This window comes from Entelurus aequoreus, linkage group LG08 (assembly GCF_033978785.1).
Source record: "Entelurus aequoreus isolate RoL-2023_Sb linkage group LG08, RoL_Eaeq_v1.1, whole genome shotgun sequence".
NCBI classification, from domain to species: domain Eukaryota; kingdom Metazoa; phylum Chordata; class Actinopteri; order Syngnathiformes; family Syngnathidae; genus Entelurus; species Entelurus aequoreus.
In genome coordinates, this window is record NC_084738.1 from 9,472,815 (window position 1) to 9,495,686 (window position 22,872).

At 34.8% G+C, this 22,872-nt stretch overlaps 2 protein-coding genes across 2 annotated transcripts; both read left to right on the forward strand.

Annotated features, from left to right (window-relative positions):
- Window positions 1–1,870: 1,870 nt before the first annotated feature.
- gpx9 (glutathione peroxidase 9) lies at window positions 1,871–7,417 on the forward strand. Its single transcript, XM_062054839.1, has 5 exons — window positions 1,871–2,046; window positions 2,116–2,209; window positions 6,734–6,864; window positions 6,924–7,054; window positions 7,118–7,417. Exons 1-5 carry the CDS (start codon window positions 1,915–1,917, stop codon window positions 7,173–7,175), a joined length of 546 nt encoding a protein of 181 aa, XP_061910823.1. The 5' UTR covers window positions 1,871–1,914; the 3' UTR covers window positions 7,176–7,417.
- Window positions 7,418–9,940: 2,523 nt separating this feature from the next.
- LOC133654966 (NADH dehydrogenase [ubiquinone] 1 beta subcomplex subunit 8, mitochondrial-like) lies at window positions 9,941–21,149 on the forward strand. The gene is made up of 5 exons (XM_062054840.1): window positions 9,941–10,098; window positions 10,332–10,458; window positions 13,999–14,098; window positions 19,002–19,157; window positions 20,982–21,149. Exons 1-5 carry the CDS (start codon window positions 9,975–9,977, stop codon window positions 21,072–21,074), a joined length of 600 nt encoding a protein of 199 aa, XP_061910824.1. The 5' UTR covers window positions 9,941–9,974; the 3' UTR covers window positions 21,075–21,149.
- The last annotated feature ends 1,723 nt before the right edge of the window (window positions 21,150–22,872 follow it).

Genomic DNA, 22,872 nt, shown 5'->3' on the forward strand with positions numbered 1-22,872 from the left:
TTTTGTTCAACGCTTGAACCTCGAGATCAACTTCATATATATGTATATATATATATATATATATATATATATATATATATATATATATATATATATATATATATATATATATATATATATATATATATATATATATATATATATATATATATATATATATATATATATATAATTTATGTCTCATGCCTTTTTTTGTCAAAATCCTGTTTTTATGGCAAAAACTGAAAATATACTATATCCCCCCCCAAAAAGAATTTGTAAATGAAATATTGAATGTGAATTAATTATAATGTGTAAAAATATATATATATATATATATATATATATATATATATATATATATATATATATATATATATATATATATATATATATATACATATATATATATATATATATATAATATTTTATATATATATATATATATATATATATATATATATATATATATATATATATATATATATATATATATATATATATATATATATATATATATATATATATATGTATATATATATACGTGTATATATATATATATATATATATATATATATATATATATATATATATTATTAAAAATAAACATCTAAATAACGAAAAAAAAAAATTTAATAACTTAAATATACTTAAATATATATTACTTAAATATATACTATATACTTTTTAATTTGTTTATAATGTATATATATATACATATATATATATATATACACATACAATGTAAACATTTTATAACGAAAAAATATATATTCAAGTAGTTTAAATATATATTACTTAAATATAAATATATTCATATAAAAAATTTATTTTTTAATAATGTATATACATATATATATAGTACACACATATATATATATATATATATAGTAATATATGTATATATATATATATATATATATATATATATATATATATATATATATATATATATATATATATATATATATATATATATATCAGTGACGTGCGGTGAGGTTCATGGCTGGTGAGGCACTGACTTCATCACAGTCAGATTTATTGAACTCTAAAGAGTATCTTATTCACCATTTGATTGTCAGCAGTTAATGGGTTGTGTTTAAAAGCTCATACCAGCATTCTTCCCTGCTTGGCACTCAGTATCAAGGGTTGGAATTGGGGGTTAAATCACCAAAAATTATTCCCGGGCGCGGCGCCACTGCTGCCCACTGCTCCCCTCACCTCCCAGGGGGTGATCAAGGGGATGGGTCAAATGCAGAGGACAAATGTCATTACACCTAGTGTGTGTGTGACTATCATTGGTACTTTAAGGGAAGAAGGACAGATTTTCACATTGAAGTTTTTTCCATTTGGGTATTTATTTTTGTATTTTTTTTTCAAAGTTCATGTTGCACTGTTCAAAGTTCAATATTAAAGTGCTTATCTTTAACAATAAATAGCCTAATAATTAACCAGTGTTTTGTTGCTTTTCATGTCTTCCAAGTCTATGATAATGTGAATTAACTCATTATGACAATAATTTGTTGACACAAAAGAAATGGCAATCACTTTTACCTACAAAGGACACACAGCTAAGTAGTTAGCTTCCTATTAGCAAAATTAATTTTACATTAATTTCCATATTGTGTAAAGGACCAAAAAAAAAAATCCCGCCCTTTTCTGACTTTGAGCCCCTGCCCCTCTATAATCATGTGCACGTCCCTGCGTTTGTATAATGTATTATATGTATTATAATTTTAAGTGAGCAAATTATGTTTGATTTAGTTTGCATTCTAAGCGTGAGCATCCTGCTGGAGCTCACCTTTGGCCGTGACAACAATGAAGTCATCCATGCTGAACAATTGCTGACTCCTGCGTTATGTGGGAGTCAAAATAGCTGAGTGAACAGCTCACTTTCTCCCCAACGCTCGCCCTCACTGCAGCCCCAATCCCGACATGGCCGACAAATCCATCTACGACTTCTCCACCGAGACGCTGGACGGAGTGGCGGTTCGTCTCAGCGACTACCGCGGGAAGGTGCTCCTGGTCGTGAACGTGGCCACCTTCTGAGGGTCCACCATAGAGGAGGTGATAGGGTTATTTACAGTAAATTGTCATTTGACGTTTATTCATGTCAATTGTATTTTTTTTTTACAGTACCATCGACTGAATGCACTCATGGAAATGTTTGGTGACCTCAACTTCACCGTTCTGGGATTCTGTTGCAACCAGTTCGGCCTCCAGTCCCCTGGTAGCTATACTCTCATTCTATTAAAATGTGTTTGTTTACAATCACACTGCAATACAAAAAAATGATAGAATTTACTTTAAATAAAATGGCTTTTTTTTCTTTTCTGGACTTTAGCATAAAACCTGTAGTTTTTACACTAAATGAAAAATGGTACAACTGTTACTTCCACCGTAAAATTACAGCAACTGAGCTGTAAGGTTGTTGTTTTTTTACCCTAAAATCTACTGTTGTTGTTTTTACAGTGCATTACTGTAAATAGAAAAGCAGTACGTTAATTTTTTGCAGTAAAATGTTGGCAACTGAGCTACATTTTTTTTTTACCGTAAAATCATTATTTTTACAGTGCGTTACTGTAACTGGAAAAACGGTACAAGTGTTATTTTTACGGTAACATTTGGCCACTGTTGTTGTTTCACAGTGCATTACTGTAAATGGAAAAGCAGCACCTCTATTTTTCACAGTAAAATGTTGGTAACTGAGCTGCCATTTAGTTTTACCGTAAAATCTAGCGTCTTTATTTTTACAGAAAAATTACTGTAAATGCAAAAATGGTACCACTGTTATTTTTACGGTAACAGTTTGGCCACTGAGCTCCCAGTTTATTAGGAGTTTTTTTTTAACCGTAAAATGATTAGTTTTTACAGTGCATTACAGTAAATGGAAAAAAGGTAGGCTCTACTTATTCCTACAACAAAATTTTAGCAACTGAGCTGCCTTTTTTTTTTTTACTGTAAAGTCTACCGTCGTTATTTTTACAGTGAATTACCGCGTGACTACATTTTATTTTTACGATAAAATTCTGGCTACTAAGCTATGAGTTTTTTCGACTTTAAAAACACAGCCCTTTTTACAGTAAAACCCTTGAGACTGAGCTGCCATTTTATCGTAAAATCTACCGTCTTTTTTTTTTATTTTTACAGTGAATTACTGTAAATGCAAAAAAGGTACCAATGTAATTTTTACGGTAACATTTTGGCCACTGAGCTGCCAGTTTGTTTGGTTTTTTTAACCGTAAAATTGATCGTTTTTACAGTGCCATACTGTAAATGGAAATAAGGTAGGCTCTACTTATTCCTACAACAAAATTTTAGCAACTGAGCTGCCTTTTTTTTTTTTACTGTAAAGTCTACCGTCGTTATTTTTACAGTGAATTACCGCGTGACTACATTTTATTTTTACGATAAAATTCTGGCTACTAAGCTATGAGTTTTTTCGACTTTAAAAACACCGCCCTTTTTACAGTAAAACCCTTGAGACTGAGCTGCCATTTTATCGTAAAATATACCGTCTTTTTTTTTTTTTTTTTTACAGTGAATGCAAAAAAAATACCACTGTTAGTTTTACGGTAAAATTTTGGCCACTGAATTGCCAGTTTGTTTGTTTTTTTTTAACTGTAAAATGTATCGTTTTTACAGTGCCATACTGTAAATGGAAATAAGGTAGGCTACTACTTATTCCTACAGCAAATTTTAGCAACTGAGCTCCTTTTTTTTTTTTTACTGTAAAGTCTACCGTCGTTATTTTTACAGTGAATTACCGCGTGACTACATTTTATTTTTACCATAAAATTCTGGCTACTAAACTATGAGTTTTTTCGACTTTAAAAACATCGCCCTTTTTACAGTAAAACCCTTGGTACTGAGCTGCCATTTTATCGTAAAATCTACCGTCTTTTTTTCTTTTCTTTTTTTTTTACAGTGAATTACTGTAAATGCAAAAAAGGTACCACTGTTATTTTTACGGTAACATTTTGGCCACTGAGCTGCCAGTTTGTTTGTTTTTTTTAACCGTACAATTTATCGTTTTTACAGTGCCATACTGTAAATGGAAATAAGGTAGGCTACTACTTATTCCAACAGTAACATTTTAGCAACTGAGCTGCCTTTTTTTTTTTTACTGTAAAGTCTACGTGGTTATTTTTACAGTGAATTACCGCGTTAATACATTTCATTTTTACAATAAAATTCTGGCGACTAAGCTACAAGTTTTTTCGACTTTAAAAACACAGCCCTTTTAACAGTAAAACCCTTGAGACTGAGCTGCCATTTTATCGTAAAATATACCGTCTTTTTTTTTTTTTTTTTACAGTTAATGCAAAAAAAATACCACTGTTAGTTTTACGGTAAAATTTTGGCCACTGAATTGCCAGTTTGTTTGTTTTTTTTAACTGTAAAATGTATCGTTTTTACAGTGCCATACTGTAAATGGAAATAAGGTAGGCTACTACTTATTCCTACAGCAAAATTTTAGCAACTGAGCTCCTTTTTTTTTTTACTGTAAAGTCTACCGTCGTTATTTTTACAGTGAATTACCGCGTGACTACATTTTATTTTTACGATAAAATTCTGGCTACTAAGCTATGAGTTTTTTCGACTTTAAAAACACCGCCCTTTTTTTACAATAAAACCCTTGAGACTGAGCTGCCATTTTATCGTAAAATCTACCGTCTTTTTTTTTTTTTTTTTTTTTTACAGTGAATTACTGTAAATGCAAAAAAGGTAGCATTGTTATTTTTACGGTAACATTTGGCCACTGAGCTGCCAGTTTGTTTGGTTTTTTTAACCGTAAAATGTATCGTTTTTACAGTGCCATACTGTAAATGGAAATAAGGTAGGCTACTACTTATTTCTACAGCAAAATTTTAGTAACTGAGCTGCCTTTTTTTTTTTTACTGTAAAGTCTACCGTCGTTATTTTTACAGTGAATTACCGCGTGAATACATTTTATTTTTACGATAAAATTCTGGCGACTAAGCTACAAGTTTTTTCGACTTTAAAAACACCGCCCTTTTTACAGTAAAACCCTTGAGACTAAGCTGCCATTTTATCGTAAAATCTACCGTCTTTTTAAAAAAATTTTTTACAGTGAATGCAAAAAAAATACCACTGTTAGTTTTACGGTAAAATTTTGGCCACTGAACTGCCAGTTTGTTTGTTTTTTTTTACCGTAAAATTGATAGTTTTTACAGTGCCATACTGTAAATGGAAATAAGGTAGGCTACTACTTATTCCAACAGCAAAATTTTAGCAACTGAGCTGCCTTTTTTTTTTTTTTACTGTAAAGTCTACCGTGGTTATTCTTACAGTGAATTACCGCGTGAATAAAAAAAAATTTTACGATAAAATTCTGGCGACTAAGCTACGGGTTTTTTCGACTATAAAAACACCGTCCTTTTTACAGTAAAACCCTTGAGACTGAGCTGCCATTTTAGCGTAAAATCTACCGTCTTTTTTTTCTTTTCTTTTTACAGTGAATGCAAAAAAATACCACTGTTAGTTTTACGGTAAAATTTTGGCCACTGAACTGCCAGTTTGTTTGTTTGTTTTTTAACCATAAAATTGATAGTTTTTACAGTGCCATACTGTAAATGGAAATAAGGTAGGCTACTACTTATTCCAACAGTAACATTTTAGCAACTGAGCTGCCATTTTTTTTTTACTGTAAAGTCTACCGTCGTTATTTTTACAGTGAATTACCGCGTGAATACATTTTATTTTTACAATAAAATTCTGGCGACTAAGCTACAAGTTTTTTCGACTTTAAAAACACAGCCCTTTTAACAGTAAAACCCTTGAGACTGAGCTGCCATTTTATCGTAAAATCTACCGTCTTTTTTTTCTTTTCTTTTTACAGTGAATGCAAAAAAATACCACTGTTAGTTTTACGGTAAAATTTTGGCCACTGAACTGCCAGTTTGTTTGTTTTTTTTTTAACCATAAAATTGATAGTTTTTACAGTGCCATACTGTAAATGGAAATAAGGTAGGCTACTACTTATTCCAACAGTAACATTTTAGCAACTGAGCTGCCATTTTTTTTTTACTGTAAAGTCTACCGTCGTTATTTTTACAGTGAATTACCGCGTGAATACATTTTATTTTTACAATAAAATTCTGGCGACTAAGCTACAAGTTTTTTCGACTTTAAAAACACAGCCCTTTTAACAGTAAAACCCTTGAGACTGAGCTGCCATTTTATCGTAAAATCTACCGTCTTTTTTTTTTTTTTTTTTACAGTGAATGCAAAAAAAATACCACTGTTAGTTTTACGGTAAAATTTTGGCCACTGAATTGCCAGTTTGTTTGTTTTTTTTAACTGTAAAATGTATCGTTTTTACAGTGCCATACTGTAAATGGAAATAAGGTAGGCTACTACTTATTCCTACAGCAAAATTTTAGCAACTGAGCTGCCTTTTTTTTTTTTTACTGTAAAGTCTACCGTCGTTATTTTTACAGTGAATTACCGCGTGAATACATTTTATTTTTACGATAAAATTCTGGCGACTAAACTACGGGTTTTTTCGACTTTAAAAACACCGCCCTTTTTACAGTAAAACCCTTGAGACTGAGCTGCCATTTTATCGTAAAATCTACCGTGAATTACTGCGTGAATACATTTTGTTTTTACGATAAAATTCTGGCAACTGAGCTGCAATGTTTTTTTAAATGGTAAAATCTACTGAATTTTTCTGGTGATAATTTACAGTACGAAGTATTTTTACATGACTAATATGTCTTTTTTCCAGAGGGCAGTCATGAAACCTTAAACATCCTTAAGTACGTAAGACCTGGAGGAGGATTTGTGCCAAAATTTCCCATCTTCGGTAAAGTGGAGGTTAACGGATCAAACGAAGATCCACTCTTCACCTACCTGAAGGTACAGTACGCATAATTTCTGCTGCGAACGTTTATTTACCATTCCATTTATCTCCACAGGAGTCTTTGCCCTTTGTGAACCCGGTCATAGGAGACATGAAGAAATTCTACTGGTCACCCATCGCAGTCGATGACATCCGATGGAACTTCGAGAAGTTCCTGATCACCGCAGGCGGCGAGCCCTTCCGCAGGTGAAGCGAAGCACCTTTTCGGAAGGAATCCTTTGTCACGCCCATGCTCTCACTTTGCGGCAGGTATGAACTTCACTGTCCCGTCGACAAGGTGGAGAAGGATATTGCCCAGCTCCTCTAGATTGGACTGTCTTTCCGGGTTTATCGGCGGTGGCGGAGTGACGGTCCCTCGGTCAACGCACGTGTGCACCTGAGCTGGATCTGATGGGAAGAGGAACAGGACTCGGAGCTTTAGTGCATTCACTCCGAAGACCATGTTTCCTTCAGCCACCGCGTGATATATGGGTGTCGTTGTGGCTTGTGCAGCCCTTTGAGACACTTGTGATTACGGGCGATATAAATAAACTTTGATTGATTGATGGATTGACTGTGTGAAATAAATATTCACGACTATATTATACTTACACTTAGACTTAGACAAACTTTATTGATCCACAAGGGAAATTGTTCCAGTTTCAAAGGGTGGAAAGGGTAAGGATGGAAAGGATAATGCAGGTATTAAGTAGACTAAAAATGCATCACAGTAGCAACGTAAAATATAACATATATGTAATATTTACATATTATATATACAGTATATAGTATTTACTGATATATTATTATATTATATTTATATATAATATATACAAAAAATAACAAATCCCGATTACCTTGTACAATATTACAGTATATGTATATGTATATGAACAGTATATGCTGCAGCAAAAAAAAAAAAAAAAAAGGCAGCATAAAATAGAGAGTAGATCCAAAATATACATTATAGACAAAGAGAGGTAGCTAACGTAGAAGCGGTCAGGTAATAGATATTGTATCACACGAATATACGAATAAAATGCAATATAAATAATAAAAGAATAGTTTAAAACTTTAATGAAGTTTTAACAAACAAAAAGATTAAATGTACAATGCAGCTTAGGACAAGCGGTAGAAAATGGATGGGTGGAATCATAGACATCTTATCAGTAGACGCAGCATTGGCTTCTGTGACGCGAGAAATTCGGCCGCCATCTTGAAGTGGTGACGAGGAGCCGGCGAACAGCCTAAACTGACAATTTGATAGGTAGAAAACAAAGATGCCAGGCTTGTGTTCAGCCTTTTCCTGCTCAAATGAGCGGACTGTTGAAAATAGGAATCGGGGGATTACTTTTCACAAGTAAGATTTAACATTAACATACTAATGGTTGTATTGTGAAAAGAATATTACCACAGTTGAGAAGGAGGAAAGATCTTCAATAGTACTGAAATCGTAGCCGCCACTGATTATGATGCATTCTCATTTCAGGCAAAGTATAAGACAATACTTTGTTAACAGTATAATTGTACCAGGAATAGGTATTCAAGTAACAATATTCAAATACTAACATTGTTGGGTAAAACAGAATTTGGTTGTATTCTGAATCCAGTGAAACAGATTGGTGGTTTTAGCTGATATAAAGACTTTCAGGTGTTTATGTATGTTTATGTTTAAGTATTTGGCAGACGCTTTTATCCAAAGCGACATATATAAAAAATACATACAAAACAATCACTGTAAACATGATCATTTAAGGGAAGAATGTAATACAAAATATCAATACAAAGTGTGAAGACAGAATAAAGTATCTGCTGCTGCAGCAACAGAGATACAGTCTATAGGTCCCTAAGATATATAGATATCTAATAGGGCTGTGAATCTTTGGGTGTCTCACGATTTGATTCAATATCGATTCTTGGGGTCACGATTCGATTCAAAATCGATTTTTTTCTTCTTCATTTTTCCCCGATTCAAAACGATTCTCTATTCATTCAATACATAGGATTTCAGCAGGATCTACCCCAGTCTGCTGACATGCAAGCAGAGTAGTAGATTTTTGTAAAAAAGCTTTTATAATTGTAAAGGACAATGTTTTATCAACTGATTGCAATAATATAAACTTATTTTTAACTATTAAATGAAATAAAAATATGACTTATTTTATCTTTGTGAAAATATTGGACACAGTGTGTTGTCAAGCTTATGAGATGTGATGCAAGTGTAAGCTACTGTGACACTATTGTTCTTTTTTTAAATTTTTTATAAATGTCTAATGATAATTTTTAATCACTGCTATGTTGAAATTGCAACTAATATTGATACTGTTGTTGATAATATTCATTTTTGTTTTACTACTTTTGGTTTGTTTTGTGTCGTGTTTGTGTCTCCTCTCAATTGCTCTGTTTATTGCCGTTCTGAGTGTTGCTGGGTCAGGTTTGGTTTTGGAATTGGATTGCATTGTTATGGTATTACTGTGTATTGTTTTGTTGGATTGATTAATTAAAAAATAAAAAATGTATTTACAAAAAAATAGATTTTTAAAAAAATGAGAATCGATTCTGAATCGCACAACGTGAGAATCGCGATTCAAATTCGAATCGATTTTTTCCCACACCCCTAATATCTAATGTATTCATACATTGTTTATGTAGGATATACGCATGTATATATAACCTAATCACATTGTTTCTTGAATTTAAAAATAGCTGACCGTTTTTTTCCCTTTTCTCTGGGATTATATTCCCAGTTTTGATCTCGGACATCTGGTCATTTATAGCATATAAAAACATTCTATTACTGTTAAGTAAACTATGAATAACAAAACACGCCAAAACATGTGTCCTTTATCATAGCTACACGTATGACAAAAAAATGCGTGAAAATCAGTGGTATTCAGTGAGGTAAAATGAATTAAATGCGCTGACAGTTCATTGCTCCTGCCCAAACGAATTGCACTGAGTGGAGCGGATCACCACTCCAAGATGGCGGGCCCGCGTCTTGTCAGCGCCAGTAGGCAGTAGAGGTCGATGCTGCGTCTACTTATAAGATGTCTATGGGTGGAATAGCTGTTTTGTTAAACTATTTATGTTTTACCCTCATGACGACCCGTAGCTTACTTTTTCGCGCATGCGCACCTCTCATCCACTAATAGCCGTCAGTATGGCTATCGTTGGATTCCGACGATGGGCCCAAGCCCTTTCAAAGGGGCAAGGGTCCGGCATTTCTGCTCTTCTTTCCGGGTCCAGGGCAGGTCAGTTGATATGTCGCATTCATATGGTTTTTAGTGATTAAAGTACTAAAAAATGTGTTATTTGGTAGGTTTGAAGAGCTAAATGGACGTAACCTTGACATGCTAACTTTAGCTTGGGCTAGCTCCGCGGCCTCTTGTCATGAATGGGGACGAAGACAGCTAAAGTAGCATTGCTGTTATTGTAAGAGTACAACTTGAATATTTTGCATATGTGTTTATTTGTATTACTTCAGCCTCTGGTGCTGCAAAGGGTAACTTGCCAGGTCCGTACCCGAAAACTCCAGAGGAGAGGGCTGCTGCAGCCAAGAAGTACAACCTGACAGCTGCAGACTATCAGCCTTTTCCTGACCAAGGATTAGGGTAAAGTTTATTGTTGACTAATAATATATTGCGCAGTCGCTGTAAGTGCACTTAATTTTGCATAGATACATTTTGGCAGTGATTTACTGTAATATTGATGATTTACACCCTACCCTCCTTCAAAACCGCACTAAAAGAACACCTCCAGGAAACTACAACCCTAGACTAACACCCTCCCCCCACCACATCCCACCTCCCCGGATTGTAATTAATCAAATGTAAATAATCAAATGTATATACTTGTTGTTATGCTTTCTGAGCTCACTATGTTCACTGCTCGCTGTACATATCCTACCAAGTCAGACCTACACTGTTTCAATGTCCATTTCTCAGATGATATTATTGTTGATGACTGAAGTGCTGATATCAACCGAACCTAACCCCCACCCCAAACCCCTCCACATCCCACCCCCCGGATTGTAAATAATGTAAATAATTCAATGTATATACTCTGATGATTAACTTGTGTGATGACTGTATTATGCTGATTAGGGCTGGGCGATATGGCCTTTTATTAATATCTCGATATTTTTGGGCCATGTCATGATACATGATATATATCGCGATATTTTGCCTTAGCCTTGAATGAACACTTGATGCATATAATCACACCAGTAGGATGATTCTATGTGTCTACATTAAAACAATATTGTTCATACTAGGGATGTGCGTATCAATCCTGTGGTATCGATATATCGATACTCACACGCTACTCATTTGGCATCACTTTTCTGAAAAAAGTATCGATATAAACCAAAAAAACGGCGTGTGGGGGGTGCAAGCATCACTTTCAGATGTTTTTGATGACTTACTTAACTTCCTATGTGCTGGGACACCCCTGTACCTGGCAGAGTATAGAGCTGGCCCAGTCACGTGACAGGAGACAGCGAATGAGCGTGGTCAACGTGCAACACACACACACACAGCCAGCCGACAGCGATGCAGCCAGGCATATCCAGTGTTGTCCAATTGTTGACTTAAAACAGGCATTGTTTTTGTTTTTTTTTAGTAATGTTTACTGAATATTTTTGTTTAAATGATTATCCTAAATTCAAATAATTTCCACACAGGGGAATTTACTGTTAGTTGAAAATGGCTTGAGTATTTAAAACAAGATAAGAAAGAGATACAATTTGGAGATTCTTCATCTTTGCATTACAGTTTTATTTTTTTCCAAGAAAATCTTGAATATATGATTGAATGTGATTTTGGATTTAATCTGTGAAATGATTTCTTACATTTCGAAAACATTAGCCTATTTCATATTTCATTAATTGCTAATTATTTCACAAACTTTAAAAAATAACTGCAGCTTCTTGCAATTCGGATTTGACTGTTAATTTGAAAGCCCTAATATTTAATTATGGGAATAAGCGGTAGAAAATGGATGGATGGATAATATATAGTTATTATTATATATAATATTTAATTTATTTTTCATATTTATGTTATTTATTTAAATTTTACTTTTATTATATATTGACCATAATAAATGTGGTATAAATGGTCTGTATTTGTCTTGTGATTTGTCTTAAAAAATAACAATTAGGGATGTCCGATAATGGCTTTTTGCCGATATCCGATATTGTCCAACTCTTTAATTACCGATACCGATATCAACCGATATATGCAGTCGTGGAATTAACACATTATTATGCCTAATTTGGACAACCAGGTATGGTGAAGATAAGGTACTTTTTAAAAAAATTAGTAAAATAAGATAAATAAATTAAAAACATTTTCTTGAATAAAAAAGAAAGTACAACAATATAAAAACAGTTACATAGAAACTAGTAATGAATGAAAATTAGTAAAATTAACTGTTAAATGTTAGTACTATTAGTGGACCAGCAGCACGCACAATCATGTGTGCTTACGGACTGTATCCCTTGCAGACTGTATTGATATATATTGATATATAATGCAGGAACCAGAATATTAATAACAGAAAGAAACAACCCTTTTGTGTGAATGAGTGTAAATGGGGGAGGGAGTTTTTTTGGGTTGGTGCACTAATTGTAAGTGTATCTTGTGTTTTTTATGTTGATTTAATAAATAAAAAAAAACGATACCGATAATAAAAAAAACGATACCGGTAATTTCCGATATTACATTTTAACGCATATATCGGCCGATAATATCGGCAGGCCGATATTATCGGACATCTCTAATAACAATAGTAATAATATTTTTGACTGACAAAAAATTGCCAATAAGAAATTATTGGTATCGGTATCGATGAAAATGCAAGAAAAAGTATCGGTATCGTATCGAATCCTAAAAGTGTGGTATCGCCGATCCCTAGTTCATACTGCATTAATAAATGCTCATTTTAAACTTTCTTGCAGAGAGGGAAATCACAACTAAGTCAATTTGCCAAAAGTGTATTTATTAAACAGTTATTAAGCAGTGGCACAAACATTCATGTCATTTCCAAAACAGAAAGTGCAAGATTGCCAGAGACATTTTAAAACAAGCTATTAGTGCACTTTAGTGCATGATGTCACTAAGATGACATATCAAAACAACACTAAATCAAAGTGCACTTTTTGTACAGAACGCCACTACAATAGTTAAAAACAAATAAAGTGCACTTTTGTGCATGATGTCACACAAGATATTTCAAAAACTGTCAAATAAAAATTAGCTGCATAATAGGAAATCAAATAGTGTACGTCCTTCACTATGTGGTAGGTTCCGGCGGACGTTATCTCCTCATGTCGTGGACTATTTTTTTCATACGGTGTTGATGTGGAAATGGTTGCCTCGGCATTTTGTTGGTGTGGCACCGAACGGAGATGTTGACATGCGGAGTTTCAAGCACTCTTCATTCTCTAGCGGGTGACTTTTCAAATGATGCTACACATTAGCAGTGCTGCTACTTTTTGTAGCAACGCTTTTGCCGCATACTTGTTTAACATATTCCCGCTTGAAGCCGAAACCACCGCCAGACGATGCACCCCGTGCTGTTTTTCTAGGGAATTAATTCTTCCTCCATTTGTTACCTGATTCACACCTTCTCTCTCTCTCGTATTACCACTCGCAATGCACCGTTAGCATCACAGCTAATGTTACCCATGTAGCTACCTCTCTGCTCGGGGAGGGCGTGTGACATTGCACGCGTGACGTATGTAAGAAGGTGCGCTTGTTTTTATGTCTCTGTGAGAAGGAGAGACAAGAACGAGTGGGAAACGCATGCAGTGTAATGCCCTCAGCTAAAAGCAACGGTGGGAGAACATATACTCGAATATCACGATATAGTCATTTTCTATATCGCACAGAGACAAACCCGCGATATATCGAGTATATATCACCCAGCCCTAATGCTGATAGTATATATTTATACCATGAATTGATTAACGTGGACCCCGACTTAAACAAGTTGAAAAACTTATTCGGGTGTTACCATTTAGTGGTCAATTGTACGGAATATGTACTGTACTGTGCAATCTACTAATAAAAGTCTCAATCAATCAATCAAAACCTATTTTTTAAGAAATCATAACCTACAAATAACAACCCATGTTGGTGTTTTTGCAGATATGGCGATTATCCAAAACTTCCAGATCGATCCCAGCACGAGAGAGACCCATGGTATGATTGGGACCACCCTGACCTGAGGAGGAACTGGGGAGAGCCGGTAAAATAGCAGTTTTGTTAACCTACCTGGGCTGTATGGTATACCGGTAGTAATAATATATATTATACTGTATATATAGGGACGGCGTGGCGAAGTTGGTAGAGTGGCTGTGCCAGCAATCGGAGGGTTGCTGGTTACTGTGGTTCATTTCCCACCTTCTACCATCCTAGTCACGTCCGTTGTGTCCTTGGGCAAGACACTTCACCCTTGCTCCTGATGGCTGCTGGTTAGCGCCTTGCATGGCAGCTCCCTCCATCAGTGTGTGAATGTGTGTGTGAATGGGTGAATGTGGAAATACTGTCAAAGCGCTTTGAGTACCTTGAAGGTAGAAAAGCGCTATTCAAGTATAACCCATTTATCATTTATTTATTTATATAATATGTTATATATATTATATTATTTATTATTATTCTTGTCTATTGTGAGCGAACTGTGGTGCTGAATTTCCCCCAGGGATCAATAAAATACTTTCTATTCTATTCTAAAGTACCGCGGTACGAATGAATTAAAAATGTACTATACTCAGTCCAGTCCAGTTCAGTTTCAGTTTATTTGGAACATGCATACGACACAATGTAATGCATCACACAATTGTTTCATTACAGCATGTCCGAAAAGGAGTCGGAAGAAGCAGAGCTTATTTAAACCTACCCCTTTTCATACCATAGCAATTTTATCCCATTTCAAGTTTCAACAAGTTTCACGTTTTATTCGTCACATGCCGAGTACACCACAGTGAAATGCTTTTTTCCCATGCTCTTCAGATATTGCGTACAGTGGGATCCAAACACTAGTTACAGAATCCATCCATCCATTTTCTACCGCTTGTCACTCCTACCCACTTCTCTACAGTGGGCTGGCTCAAGGTGGAGGACCGAGTTAAACAACTTGCACTGAGCCTAGTCTATAAAATCCGCTACACCTCCCTGATACCGAAGTACATGTCAAACTACTTCCTTAACGTAAATGACCGCCATAACCACAACACCAGGGGGAGCTCCACTAACCACGTTAAACCCAGATTCCGAACTAACAAAGGTCTTAACTCATTCTCTTTCTATGCCACATCAATGTGGAATGCGCTCCCAACAGGTATAAAAGAAAGGGCATCTCTATCCTCCTTCAAAACCGCAATAAAAGTTCACCTCCAGGCAGCTACAACCCTAAACTAATATGCTAATAATCAAATGTAAACAATCAAATGCAGATACTTTTTCTTTTTCTTATGCCTTCTGATCTCTCTCTCTCTCTCTCTCTCTCTCTCTCTCTCTCTCTCTCTCTATCTCTCTATGTCCACTACTTGATGTCCATATCCTACACCCCCCTCCACACCCCTGATTGTAAATAATGTAAATAATTCAATGTGATTATCTTGTGTGATGACTGTATTATGATGATAGTATATATCAGTGGTTCTCAAATGGGGGTACTTGTACCCCTGGGGGTACTTAAAGGTATGCCAAGGGGTACGTGAGATTTTTTTTTAAATATTCTAAAAATAGCAACAATTCAAAAATCCTTTATAAACATATTTATTGAATAATACTTCAACAAAATATGAATGTAAGTTCATAAACTGAACATCAAATCAAGTAGGCTATTCCATTCATTACCATAAAGCCAGAGTTTCCCCCATGCCATGATGGTTTGACCCTCACTAAAATGTCTGTCAAAAAGAACTGTGAAAAGAAATGCAACAATGCAATATTCAATGTTGACAGCTAGATTTTCTGTGGACATGTTCCATAAATATTGATGTTAAAGATTTCTTTTTTTGTGAAGAAATGTTCAGAATTAAGTTCATGAATCCAGATGGATCTCCTCTTACAATCCCCAAAGAGGGCACTTTAAGTTGATGATTACTTCTATGTGTAGAAATCTTTATTTATAATTGAATCACTTGTTTATTTTTCAACAAGTTTTTAGTTATTTTTATATCTTTTTTTCCAAATAGTTCAAGAAAGACCACAACAAATGAGCAGTATTTTGCACTGTTATACAATTTAATAAATCAGAAACTGATGACATAGTGCTGTATTTTACTTCTTTATCTCTTTTTTTCAACCAAAAATGCTTTCCTCTGATTAGGGGGTACTTGAATTAAAAAAAATTTCACAGGGGGTACATCACTGAAAAAAGGTTGAGAACCACTGGTATATATGATAGTATATATCTGTATCATGAATCAATTTAAGTGGACCCCGACTTAAACAAGTTGAAAAACTTATTCGGGTGTTACCATTTAGTGGTCAATTGTACGGAATATGTACTTCACTGTGCAACCTACTAATAAAAGTCTCAATCAATCAATCAATCAATCAATCAATCGTCCCTTTTGGGGTCGCTAATACACTAAATACAAAAAAATACAAACATTTGAATAGCTCTGATGTACATTAATTACAAGACAATAAGTTGCACAATAAGTTACAGTAGTTATGGTAGAGGTATCAGTACAAGTAGAAGTACAGTAGTCAAATACAGTACCAGTGCAAGATCAAATAGTATATACAGTATAGGAAGCAACAAATATTAAGGTGTCTACAGTTCTTTGGCAGTTGAGTAATGACAGTAGTATGAACAAAGGTAATGGAACAGTATGACTTATTTATACTCTTGTTTTTACATTTATTTACAGTCATTGAATGAACAGTATTGTAGTCTGGTAATTACAGTGGTAAATAAAGTGATTCTTGTGCGTGCGGTTTTCTTGTTCTTTCCTTGTTCTCTAACAGAACAGTGAACAAATAAATAATATACCATAGTAAGCAAAGAAATATTAAATACATAAATAATCTTTGTCACAATTAAAAAAAAAGGTTCAAGATGTTATCATAATTTTTGTTCTGTGTACTTACAGTCTCGTAAACTGAATCATATTAGTGCTTTGTTTGATTTCTTTGGTTAATCCGTTCCATGATTTAATTTCACATACTGATATACTAAATATTTTAAGTGTTGTACGAGCATACAAATGTTTTAAATTTGATTTTCCTCTAAGGTTATATTTTTCGTCTTTTGTTGAGAAAAATTGTTGTACATTCTTGGGTAGCAGGTTATAATTTGCTTTATACATAATTTTAGCTGTTTGCAAATGCACCAAATCGTTGAATTTTAATAATTGTGTCAATAATTGTGATTTAATAAATAAAGAGTTTCTATGTTCTCTATATCCAACATTATGTATTATTCTCATAGATTTTTTTTGTAACACAGTTATTGAATGAAGCGCACATTTGTAGTTGTTTCCCCATATTTCTACACAATAACTCCGATATGGTAACACTAGCGAGCAGTAGAGAATATGAAGTGATTTTACATTAAACATACTGCCTTTGAAAACATTGCTCGTAACATGTTAGTCAACACACACACAGCATTTACAAGCAAAAACAGCATGAAGACTGGAGAGGGAGAATGGATGTGTTTTAGCTTTAAAACTAACGATAAAGGTAAAGCGTTGCCATGCAAGCTAGCGGCTAGCTACTTCTCAATTACTAATCTTTGCCTGCATGGCAACAAACTACCGTTTTTAGAGATATTATAACTACATAATACATAAACATGCTTCACTACACACCATAAGAGGTTACAATAGCTAACCGCCAACAACAAGCGAGCGCTCCTGATTGTAAACAAATGGGTGGATCTATACAAATATTGACTGAAACGATACCAAGTACAAGAGTCGTATCTAGTCGATACTCCAAAGAGCACATTGATATTTTTTATTGTCACAAAATCTTTTGTCATTTTTTTATTGTTTATAAACTCTGGAAATACTTCCCTAGACACCGGAGAACATTACCGGTAATTATGATCCTGTAACAACTTGGTGTTCGATAGATACCCAAGTCTGTATTATCACACAAAACTTATGTAAAGTATACAAACAATAGAATAAATGCTTATTACATTTTAACAGAAGTGTAGATAGAACATGTTAAAAAAGAAAGTTAGCAAATATTAACATTAAATGAATAGGCGGATTAATAATCCATTCATTCATTTTTGACCGCTTGACCCATATTTTTGACAAAATAATAGAATGGGAAATGACACAATATGTTACTACATAGGTAACAAAATAAGGAGCCTTTGTAACCTGTTTGCTTATTTACTACTGAAATAAGTTGTCTAGTATGTTCACTGTTATTTAATGCCAAAATTGTTTTTTGACTGTAATAAGAAAAATACACTACCGTTCAAAAGTTTGGGGTCACCCAAACAATTTTGTGGAATGGCCTTCATTTCTAAGAACAAGAATAGACTGTCGAGTTTCAGATGAAAGTTCTCTTTTTCTGGCCATTTTGAGCGTTTAATTGACGCCACAAATGTGATGCTCCAGAAACTCAATCTGCTCAAAGGAAGGTCAGTTTTGTAGCTTCTGTAACGAGCTAAACTGTTTTCAGATGTGTGAACATGATTGCGCAAGGGTTTTCTAATCATCAATTAGCCTTCTGAGCCAATGAGCAAACACATTGTACCATTAGAACACTGGAGTGATAGTTGCTGGAAATGGGCCTCTATACACCTATGTAGATATTGCACCAAAAACCAGACATTTGCAGCTAGAATAGTCATTTACCACATTAGCAATGTATAGAGTGTATTTCTTGAAAGTTAAGACTAGTTTAAAGTTATCTTCATTGAAAAGTACAGTGCTTTTCCTTCAAAAATAAGGACATTTCAATGTGACCCCAAACTTTTGAACGGTAGTGTATGTTTAATGTATCATTAGATTTTCTGTTAAAATCAAGCCAATAATGAAATTTTTTGTTGTCCCCTATATTTTGAAAAGTATCGAGATACATTTTGGTACCGGTACCAAAATTTTGACAACCCTACAGCCCACATTGTGTTCTGACTCATTTGGCTTTTTTCTTTCTTCTTTTTCATTTAGATACACTGGGACTTTGACGCTTACATCCGTAACCGTGTGGACACATCGCCCACCGTTTTGTCCTGGTCCTCCATGTGCAAGCAGCTGTTCGGTTTCATCGGCTTCATGTTGTTCATGTTCTACCTTGGGGAGAAATTCCCATGTTACCAACCTATTGTAAGTAAAGACCATAGCACCTAAACGTTTATTATAATGATTACGTGTCGGATGACACTAAAGACAAGCTTATATAATACAAACCCCGTTTCCATATGAGTTGGGAAATTGTGTTAGATGTAAATATAAACGGAATACAATGATTTGCGAATAATTTTCAACCCATATTCAGTTGAATATGCTACAAAGACAACATATATGATGTTCAAACTGATAAAAAAAAAATGTGTGCAAATAATCATTAACTTTAGAATTTGATGCCAGCAACACGTGACAAAGAAGTTGGGAAAGGTGGCAATAAATACTGATAAAGTTGAGGAATGCTCATCAAACACTTATTTGGAACATCCCACAGGTGAACAGGCAAATTGGGAACAGGTGGGTACCATGATTGGGTATAAAGGTAGATTCCATGAAATGCTCAGTCATTCACAAACAAGGATGGGGGGAGGGTCACCACTTTGTCAACAAATGCGTGAGCAAATTGTTGAACAGTTTAAGAAAAACCTTTCTCAACCAGCTATTGCAAGGAATTTAGGGATTTCACCATCTACGGTCCGTAATATCATCAAAGGGTTCAGAGAATCTGGAGAAATCACTGCACGTAAGCAGCTAAGCCTGTGACCTTTGATCCCTCAGGCTGTACTGCATCAACAAGCGACATCAGTGTGTAAAGGATATCACCACATGGGCTCAGGAACACTTCAGAAACCAACTGTCAGTAACTACAGTTGGTCGCTACATCTGTAAGTGCAAGTTAAAACTCTCCTATGCAAGGCGAAAACCGTTTATCAACAACACCCAGAAACGCCGTCGGCTTCGCTGGGCCTGAGCTCATCTAAGATGGACTGATACAAAGTGGAAAAGTATTCTGTGGTCTGACGAGTCCACATTTCAAATTGTTTTTGGAAACTGTGGACGTCGTGTCCTCCGAACCAAAGAGGAAAAGAACCGTCCGTATTGTTCTAGGCGCAAAGTTGAAAAGCCAGCATCTGTGATGGTATGGGGTGTATTAGTGCCCAAGACATGGGTAACTTACACATCTGTGAAGGCACCATTAATGCTGAAAGGTACATACAGGTTTTGGATCAACATATGTTACCATCCAAGCAACATTACCATGGACGCCCCTGCTTATTTCAGCGAGACAATATCAAGCCACGTGTTACATCAACGTGGCTTCATAGTAAAAGAGTGCGGGTACTAGACTGGCCTGCCTGTAGCCCAGACCTGTCTCCCATTGAAAATGTGTGGCGCATTATAAAGCCTAAAATACCACAACTGAGACCCCCGGACTGTGGAACAACTTAAGCTGTACATCAAGCAAGAATGGGAAAGAATTCCACCTGAGAAGCTTAAAAAATGTGTCTCCTCAGTTCCTAAACGTTTACTGAGTGTTGTTAATAAAAGGAAAGGCCATGTAACACAGTGGTGAACATGCCCTTTCCCAACTACTTTGGCACGTGTTGCAGCCATGAAATTCTAAGTTATTATTTGCAAAAAAATAAATAAAGTTTGAGTTTGAACATCAAATATGTTGTCTTTGTAGTGCATTCAATTGAATATGGGTTGAAAAGGATTTGCAAATCATTGTATTCCGTTTATATTTACATCTAACACAATTTCCCAACTCATATGGAAACGGGGTTTGTAAATGAATCCTCATTACAGTCTTTTTTTTTTCTTTTATTTGTGCTTTTTTTTCAGTAATATTCCTCCTATTCAATACATTTTACATGAATTTTGTCTTCTTCATCACCAAATTATATTCAATACATAACCTCACCAACATCTTACTTCTATGCTTTATCTCCAACATTCCAGGCACCAAAACAATACCCGTACAACGACCTGTACTTGGAGAAAGGTGGAGATCCTGAAAAACAGCCAGAGGCAGTCAAGCATTATGAAATATAAATGCTACAATCCTATTCTATGTGTACATATATTACTGTCAAGAATAAAATGCTAACAGTGATGTGTTGTCTTATTTGTATGTTGATCATGTTTTTATAGTTCACAGTGAGCCTACTAATGTATTTAACAGTGGCGGGCCGTGCGTTTCCCACCTAGGCCTTCAGTGATTACCTCTCAAAATACCATCATTTATGTCACCACTACTGGAGAAGTACTATACAGAGACAACTAGATGAGGCAATTCCTGAAGGAATTGCGTGTGAATGCTCCAATGCTAAAGTTGAACTGAAATCGTGGAATTTTTTTTTAGAATTGTTGAAGTAGAGCACTCAATTCCCAAACAGGCTGAATATTTTGAAGTTGGAACAGTTTGAATCAGATGAAAATGTGGGAGTTGTGGAACTTTGAAGAATGTCCCATTGATTTCAATGGGAATTTCCAAAAAAATTGGGAATTTGGGGAAAAGCTAGATTTTTTTAGGAGCATGAATGTCCTAATTGAGCTGAATTGGTTGGTGTTGGAATTGTTTAAATCGGTCAAGAAATGTTGAAGTAGTAACAGTTTTTAATTGAGAAATTCCTGGAATTTTGGGAAAACAGGGAATTTTTCCAGTTCCTTAACCAACTTGGTTTATGTCCTGAATATGAGGATTGTTTTGACGGTGGAACGGTTGAAATGGGTTGAAAAATGCGAAAGGAGTAGTCGAACTGAGGAGGGGTGCAATAGGTTACCAAAAAATGGGAATTCCTGGAATTTTGTTGAATTTGGAAAAATGGTACTTTGAATGTCCAAGATTAGTTGAATGTGTTAAAGGTGGAATGGTTTGAATCGGTTGAAGAATGTGTGAATTGTGGGAGTTTGAAAAATGGCCAATTAATTTTTAACGGGAAAAATGCAAAAAAAAAAAAAAAGGGAAATCCAGGATTTTTTTTTTAGAATTGTCAAAGTAGAGCACACAATTCCTGAACAAGCTGAATATTTTGAAGTTGGGAAGGTTTGAATCTGATGAAAAGTGTGGGAATGTCCCATTGATTGTAAAAGGAATTTCAGAAAAAAATTGGAATTTCGGGAAAAGCAGGAATTTTTTGGAAAATGTTTAAAAACTTGAATGAGTCGAAATGGTTGATGTTGACGTTTTTCAAATCGGTCGAGAAATGTTGAAGTAGTAACATGTTGAATTGAGAAATGGTATTACGGAATTTCGGGAAAACTGGGAATTTTTCCAGTTCGAAAAACAACTTCGTTTTTTTTTTTTTGCTGATTAAGAGTGTTTTGACGGTGGAACGGTTGAAATGCGTCAAATTGTGGAAGGAGTAGTTGCCGGAAAAAAGGGTGGAAATAGGGCTTTGGAAAAGCAGGAATCCTGGAAAATCCTGGAATTTGTTAAAATTTGGGAAAACAGAAGTTTGAATTTCCAGAATGGTGGAATATGTTGAAAGTGGAATGGTTTGAATAGGTGGAAAATGGGGAAATGGTGGAAGTTTGAAAAATGGCCAATTCATTTTGAATGGGAACAATGTCCTGGAAAACCTGGAATTCTGGGAAATCTGGGAATTTTTAGAATTTGTCAAGGTAACATTAACACACTACTGGGCATTGAATCACCACCAACAGTGTATATAACGGGTTATTTTCTGGCGCATTTAAAAATCAATAAACCCGCATCAGCAATTAAAACATATCTTGTGGTACTGTCAAAATTAAAATAGCAAAAAACATATTAAACGTGCAAAAATAAAGAAATAAAATATCTGAACTCACAACCTGTCGAACCCATTCGAGCTTCCGGTGATGTAGT

What these genes read in the sequence shown, in the direction of transcription:
- LOC133654966 (XM_062054840.1), top strand. Translation starts at nt 9,975, where the DNA reads ATGCGCACCTCTCATCCACTAATAGCCGTCAGTATGGCTATCGTTGGA. An exon ending in TCTTTCCGGGTCCAGGGCAG is followed by an intron (nt 10,099 to 10,331) that starts GTCAGTTGATAT and finishes GTATTACTTCAG; the next exon opens with CCTCTGGTGCTGCAAAGGGT. An exon ending in GGAGGAACTGGGGAGAGCCG is followed by an intron (nt 14,099 to 19,001) that starts GTAAAATAGCAG and finishes TTTTTCATTTAG; the next exon opens with ATACACTGGGACTTTGACGC.